Source organism: Hylaeus volcanicus, chromosome 1 (assembly GCF_026283585.1).
Source record: "Hylaeus volcanicus isolate JK05 chromosome 1, UHH_iyHylVolc1.0_haploid, whole genome shotgun sequence".
Lineage (NCBI taxonomy): Eukaryota > Metazoa > Arthropoda > Insecta > Hymenoptera > Colletidae > Hylaeus > Hylaeus volcanicus.
The window spans coordinates 6,669,995-6,677,817 of NC_071976.1; the positions used below are offsets into that span (position 1 = coordinate 6,669,995).

At 39.2% G+C, this 7,823-nt stretch overlaps 1 protein-coding gene across 1 annotated transcript in view; it reads right to left on the bottom strand.

Moving 5' to 3' along the window:
• Nucleotides 1-5,008: 5,008 nt before the first annotated feature.
• Nucleotides 5,009-7,823, bottom strand: part of LOC128879771 (alpha-glucosidase-like) — a 10,242-nt gene continuing 7,427 nt past the window's right edge. Inside the window, exons 6-9 of the mRNA XM_054129229.1 lie at nucleotides 7,292-7,547; nucleotides 5,848-6,040; nucleotides 5,555-5,704; nucleotides 5,009-5,237 (exon numbers count right to left, since the gene is read on the bottom strand). Of these exons, the coding sequence (XP_053985204.1) occupies nucleotides 5,162-5,237; nucleotides 5,555-5,704; nucleotides 5,848-6,040; nucleotides 7,292-7,547 (675 nt within the window). The 3' untranslated portion in view covers nucleotides 5,009-5,161. The remainder of the gene's footprint in view (nucleotides 5,238-5,554; nucleotides 5,705-5,847; nucleotides 6,041-7,291; nucleotides 7,548-7,823) is intronic.

Genomic DNA, 7,823 nt, shown 5'->3' on the forward strand with positions numbered 1-7,823 from the left:
ACATACACATGTACATGCAAACTGAATTTTCAATCATTTAATAGCCTGTATGCCCCAGTATAATTTCACAATTTTCTTAAATAAATTACTTTTAAGACATCAAGCCAAACAGGGACAAACAGGGACAAACAGGGACAAACATAAACCAACCAACCAACCAACAGCATCAATACCAACATAGAGAATCACTGCTCCAAATTTTCCAATTTCCTGCTAAATCGCTCCTGCAATACAAACATACGTAACAATCGACGTAATGGTTGAGCGAGAGTACGTGAAAAGTGAGCGCCATGCCTCAGGACCTTTCCCCCGTGAAAGACAGCCGTCGAATTGCTCGCAGCTCGCGATACGCGATCGCGACCTTTCACTTTTCCCCCCAAAGGTAGAGCTGGCCTAAAGAGCGACGATTGATGGAATCTGTTTCATCTGGACGTATTGGGTTGACGCGACGGCCACGTCAATCCCCGTGCCAATTATAATCGTTGCTGAATCTGGGATGTCCACGCCAGATCCCATGCTCCCGGCAACGACAGGGCCTTCGCTTCGAATCTCACTCGTCAACTTTCCAAACTCTTTCGTGGCCGCTCGAAAGGCGGACAGCTGCTTTCTAGTATTTTACATTCCTGTCTGTTATCGAATATTACACGTGTAACCTATCGCCATTGGTCCTGAATCCATCCTCTCCTCTTGCTCCCTTGTATTTCTGTATTATCGCCAGCTGCTTCGAGCCTGTAAGTCAAAAGATCCTACCGGTTAAAAATTACTCCTCTTTCCTTGATAACTTATGCTTTTTAAACGTATCAAAGGTGCTTCGAGTCTACAAGTTGAAAGATTGTCAGGATTTCAACCTCCTTTGATTTCTTGAATTTTTTAATGTTGTCTAGGCGTGTCAATCTGGAAATGTAAAAGAAGAGGAGTTAGAAAAATTCTGTACAAGTAGATATAGATATCTAGAAAATTCTACTTCTTATACTTTTTAATGAATACATCCAAGTGCCTTAAGGGGGTATTATCGTCTAGAAGTTTGTTTTTTCCGTAATTTTTAGGAATCAATTTTGCGAAAACTATCAAACCTACAGTACCAGGGTTTTTTATGCATAATAAAACACGTTTCAACTAACAACACAAATTTTTATGAAATACTTCATTGAAATCTATACAAGTTATGCGCTGTTATGCAGGTTGTGGCGTGAGACGGTCGTTCAATCGGGCGCACAGGCTGTGGCGGTTCTAGTTGTCTGAGACAGAAAAAGAAATTTTTTTTTTCAATCTATATGAATGTAGTTATCGTCTGAACTAGAATTAAGTAAGTACTACATTTTTTATCGGAATCGCAGCTGTTTGAAAATTAAGGTTTAATTTTCCCGGAAAATTCTCAACTAAAATATGAGAGCAGGGCTAAAATATTCAAGCTATCGGTATAATTCTAGTTCAGACCATAGGCGATGGTGCCCTCGAAATGTGTGTAAAACTAGAAGTCAGTCGGTCCAATAGTTTTTGAGAGAAACGTGCGGCCGACTTGAAAAATGTCGTTTCGAGAAAAACGCGTTTAAAGATTGCTATACATTAGCACTAATACTAGTGAACAGCCTTTAAGCCTCTGTAACTATGAAAGCTCTACGAATTTCAAATTAATATTTCAGAGGCAGTTTCTCAAAATCCCAAATGATAAGAAAGTGCAAAAGAAAAAAATCGAATTTTTGAAGTTTCTAGACGATAATACCCACTTAATTCTACTAGTCACAAGATCCTCCTGTCAAAAATTCACCCTCTTCTCTTGATTGCTTACATGTTCCAATGTATCCAGGTGTCTTGTGTCTAAAAATGTAAAATAAGAGTGGTTAGAAAGATTCTGTACAAGTAGATTCAGGTAGATAGGAAAACCTACCTGATTGATAAAAAATTGCCCTTCTTCTCTTGACCTTCTACAATTCTCATATTTACAATAGACCTAGGAGCTTAGAGTCTTGAAACTTAAAAATGGCAGCCTAGAAAAATTTCATCCAGGTAAGTATTAGGTTGTCCCAAAAGTTTCTTTCGTGAGTTGCATTCAATTATTTTCTGCGCCAGTGTTTCTATAAATAGACAATCTAATTTCTTAGACATTGATGCTGTAACAGTAATGAAGCGAAATAAATCGTACACAGTTCAGTAATGTAACATAAAACATAAAATATTGTGTATATATTAATTATTAATAAAACGAAAGAAACTTTCGGGACAACCTAATACGTCTAGAAAATTTGTAATTTTGAATGTAGTGTACCAACTCCTACATTTTTCGAACGCATTTATTGGATCCCCCTGTATAACCGTGACAGCGATGTGGCTGCAAGAAAGTAGGCAGCAAGGCATGCTTCCGTAGCATAATTGCAGCGATTTATCACGAGCGACGAGGTTTATTAGATAAATAAAGTCGTTGCGCAAAGACCGTGCACTTACCAAGTATTAAATCAGATGCGGAGGTGAAGTAATACAGATTCGATTGCCTCGATACCTTATCGAGGGAGCGATAAGCTGGCGTTCCACCGTTTCCGTGTTTTCTTCGCGGTTTATCGCGACGCGACGTAAACAGATGCGCCCTTCGAGGTTTCCCTGAAACTGTAATTAGTAACGATTAGATCGATTAATTATTATTTACTGGTAATTCTTATTGACGAGCGTAAAATTCTTGTGGTTTCGTTTCGCTTCGAAACCCCATGGTGAATTCTTCCAAAGTTCCACTATAGTGACAGTACATAATCAAAGAAGACATTTTTTGATTTTTAACTATTTTTCTTTTGTAGATTACTATTTAAAATCCACCTGATTCTTTTGGATATTTAGCAACAATGCGTCCAAGAGATTTCTGCCTGACAAAAGTGCATTTTAGGTGGTCATTAACATTGCTTTACATTAATCACTACGCTTATGTATATTTTGCATAAAATATTCAACGATTCCTTTATCCCCATTTGCCTCCTCAAACCGCCTCAATCGAATACCTAATTTGTGCATATTTTATATCTTTAACTTTCCTCCACTCCTTTGTGCTCTTCTTCAAGCTAATGGACGAAAATGCCTCAAACGAACACCTAATTCTCGTATATTCTATATTTTTAACTATCCCTCTAACTTCGCTCGGCTCTTCTGTATGCTAATGTACGAAAATGCCTTAAACACCATATTACACCAAAGCAGCGATGATGAATTTAGTAGCAGGGAGCCAACGGTAATATCAGCCGGGCCGCAGCAAAAGGATTAAGTACACGGCATCAAGGCGTCGGAAGTGCGCGTGGAAATTTTCTGACAATGAAGCAACTTGAGGAGCTATTATCCCTCATTTAATTATTCGACTAATGCACGAACGTTCCCAGGCAGACTGTTCCTCGATAATAGTGCGTTCCGACGCGTTCGAATCATAAGCTCAGTCTTTGGTGCTATTTAACACCGTTCGAACGATGCTCGTCCTAAACATGGACCTCTGTTGGTTCCGAGTGTGCACGTTGAGCTGTTAAAGTTCTGTTCTTGTTCGTTCATGCTTAACATGAGCATTCTGATGTTTCTCGCAATTTTAGAGGCGTGATCCTCTGAAATATGAAAATTTCAGGTGTTCGTCTCAGGTGGTGTTGTCCTGCTAGAGTCCTGACAGAGTTCCTGGACAAAAGGATCGAGGGTCAATTAAACACGTGCGAAGTATACGATAATTCTTTTTCTGTAGAATCAAGCAAATCAATTGGAACCATCCATATCAAACTTTTATTTGTAATTATTCTTTGCTGCTACCTATAATGACAAAAATTTGGAATTAAGAATGATTGTATCGATAAATTAATTTACCCTGTCTTCGGTATTACCTAGTAAGTATGCTTTATCTAGTATTACTAGTATCAACTATCCGAGTGAATTATTAATCTCCAATCTGCTGTCCCCTAGAGGGTTTTTGTTTCCAAATGAACGTTGTTGGCATGATCGCGTGCCAACTATTCGCTAATTCCATTCAAGTTTCGCGGAAACTTCCTGTTTATAGAAGAAGTTTAACCCACCTGCTGGAATGACTTCATGGATGATAACGCCATTCGACAACAAACAAGCTTGCTTTAATAGATCCACTTAGAAACTTCTCTCGTAGCTTCTGTAAATCAAACATGTAAGTATGATGTTGGGTACCGAAGTACAGCGGTTAGAACGCCGCGAGTTGCACCAGAACTCGCTGATTTCTACTTGAAACTGGTATAGTATTTAGACTAATCTAAATCCCATAACCATAATTGGTATCGATCTTTTTAACGTTGGTCGTTAAACTTAACGCTTGACCATTTGCATTGTTAATCCTTACGCAATGATTATCCTACAAACTGAAACTGTTTTGTAGAAATTAAACCATTATTTTTCAAACTGAGAATCACTATCGGTGATGAAATATTTCAACGAGAGCCTAATTAAAAATTTTAGTACGATAGCGCGAGCACAGTTGTTCATGAACATCACTTCCCAGATTATCAACAAGCTCTTAAATTAACTATGAAAATGCAGGACGTCAAACTGAACATTTTATGTTCCTTTCTTCGCGTTCAGCGACTTTATTATCTTTATATCCCAACGGAGAAATGTTCTCGCTGCATGCGCCCGTCGCTCGTTTGCGCATTATTAGTACACTTCCTTTCCCCTGATTAAGATTTTAAAATTCGAGGAAATTTCAACTACGCGAAAAGACTTCGAACAAAATTGCAAAATATAATACTCACTCTGCAGATACTTTAGGACTGATATATTAGGTTGTCCCGAAAGTTTCTTTCGCGAGTTGCGCTCAATTATTTTATGTGGTCGTGTTTCTATAAATAGACAATCTAATTTCATAGATATTCGCGTTGTAACAGTAATGGAGCAAAATGAATCGTATACAATTCAATAATATAACATTAGACATCAAATATAGTGCATGTATTATTTATTAATAAAGCGAAAGAAACTTTTGGGACAACCTAATATATTGAGAGAAGTTGGTGGAAAATGTAATTCAACCGTGTGGTATTTGCTACTGAATATTATTTCTTGAAATATTGTGTACCCATATCTAGGTACGAGATTTAAATTTCAATAAGGTACATTCGAGCGGTCAGTGTTTATTTTAACGCTGACAGAGTACATTTATAATAATCGAATTAAAGTAGAGTGTGCTTTAAAAAACGTAGTCGTCGATGTAGATCACCACTGCTGATGGTGGGAGGTGGATCGTGCGATTGGTGGCGAGGGCCCTGTATCGATAAACAAACAAATTATTTAAATCTATTACTACGAGACAACCTTTACAATCAAACACGTCATCTACAATTAATCATGCATCTGTAAAATATATCTTAAATTTAAAAATTCTACGAAGGTAGGAGGAAATTAAATTTCCTTAAACTTGATTATTAATTTAAGAAATTTCCAGTGGCGACTGATAAGAGGTTCTCGGTTCCAGGGAGATGCAGGCAACTGCCAAGCACTATTTCACAGGAATTCGCATGAAATTGATTAAATGAGCTTGATTGAAAGAACTTGATTGACTAGGTTAAAGCTCTAGACTTACTTGGGTGCCGCTTTGTATTCAGGCGAAGAATAATACAAACGCATTGGCTTAGCATGTTGCGACCTGGTGTTGAATACAGACATGTTCACCTTTGTTCTCTTGTCTCCAACGTTCACTGCTACGTAAACAGCTCCGTCATAGTCGGACTTCCTAAAAAAGAGACAGTAAATGCTTCAAATAATTGTTAATTGCAAATAATGCTAAAATAATTGTTTCCAACACTCGATCATGTATTCATTCACGCTCCTCGTGGAACAAAATTTCAGAAATTCATTTCGAAATCGTCGCCTCACCTGGCTATAAGCAAAACATTATCTGTCGTCATAGTTATCAGTTGTCCATTCTTGACCATCGAAGTCTTCCTCAGCTTCGAGAGTGCCAGGTACATGTTGTAGTCGGAGCCAGGGTTTTTCCTCTCCGATTCAACATTGACGGTCTTGTAATTCGGGTTAATTGGAAGCCAGGTTTTGTTGTTCGTGGAGAATCCTGTGACGATTGAAATCGTGGATCGAGATTAGGTCAGTCTTTTTATGGACGCAAAATCTGAACGTTTTTGTTTAAATACACTTTGATAGAGCTCATACATTTGAAAGACCTCGAGCAACAATAATATTAACCCTTTGCACTCGAGCGGCGTCGATACAGCGCCCGGCCGATTTGAACTGTCAACTCGAGCGGCGCTGTTGCGGCGCCCGAGTGATTTGAAGTCTTAAATGGTGGCGTAAGCTTTTTTGAGGGCATGGAAATTTCCCTGATTAATTTATACATTTTGTATAAACTAGAAAATACCAAAAAAGAGGAAAAATCACTGAGCCATCTGCGATTTCTGAAAACACTTGTCGAACAATTAAGAAGATTATATCGCCAGCAACGAGAGCAAGCGTCTACAGCCGGCGACTGACTTGCAACAGAACGCTGTAATGTAACTGCTCGGCACAAATTGTACGGTTCGGCACCAGCGTTACATTACGAGGTCGTTTTTGGAATCACGAATGCTCGCTTCGAACTCTCGGCTGAATTCTCTCTCAATGCTTCCTACTCAATTCAGTGAAAAGTAGATGATCAAAGAGGTTCGTCAAAAAACCGACAGACCAGTGGAGCACGGTCGAGCGCGAACCAAGCGCAAGAACGGCTCGGTTCTTTGCTCGCTAGTCCATCCAGACAGCGAATGCTCGCTAGTCCATCCAGACAGCGAATGCTCGCGTTACATTACAATGTTCTGTTGCAAGTCAGTCGCCGGCTTACGTCGCATTCCGATGATATCCGACTAAACGAGAAGCTTCACGTAATACTAAAAGGGCCAAAAAGGGACTGCAAGGTTTGTTCTGACTGTAACACGCCTGGAGGTAGGCGGGAAATTTCGTAATACGTGTCTTGACAAACCTAGGATGCATCTTGGATATTGTTTTCCAAAATATCACACCAAAACTAATTACAGAGTGTAATATTTATCGAAGTTTGTTGTTTTCGACATATGAATGAATAAACTGGTGGAATTTTATTATTTGTATATGTTTGTTTGTTTATAACGATTTTTAAATTACTTGTAAAGTGTTTGCCGAATTTGGCCGAAATCGTCTGGAGTTGCTGGTGCGCGCGAGCGAAAAAGGCCTCGAGTGCAAAGGGTTAACACACCAAAAGATCTATTTTCCAAGCTAAGAAGGAAGAATGCTTTCATGACATTTTGATGTTTCTAGTGACACTAAAATATAATCTTTGTAAATATCGTGATCTCACCAGCAGAGGTTGACCTGTCCCATTGGAAGGGGGTCCTCTCAGGATCCCTAGAGGTCGACTTGTATCCATCTTTGCCAGCGGCGCATCCCAGGGGATCCACTGTGTCTTCCCACGAGATCGGACCGTCTGTCATTCCGATCTCATCACCGTTGTACGTTACAGCGACACCAGGCAACAACTGCGTCATCACGGTGGCCGCGCGAGCTATCTGTGGTCCCAGCCGACTTTTCATCCTCGGGTTATCGTGATTTCCAGCCTGAAAAAAAATGAATTTTCACGTTCGCTCGCCTCTGTTGCTATTCATCCACGCGAAATTATATGCTGGTCATAATAGGGGATTTTCGGAATAATTCTTCATCGTGAAAAATTCAGAGAATTCAATGAATTCAAGGTCAAGGAATTCAACAAAATTCAAGACATTCAAAGAATTCAAGGCGTTCAAAGAATGCAATTCAAAGAATTCAAGGCGTTCAAAGAATGCTAGGAATTCAAAGCATTCAAGTCATTCAAAGAAATCGAGCCACTCAAAGAA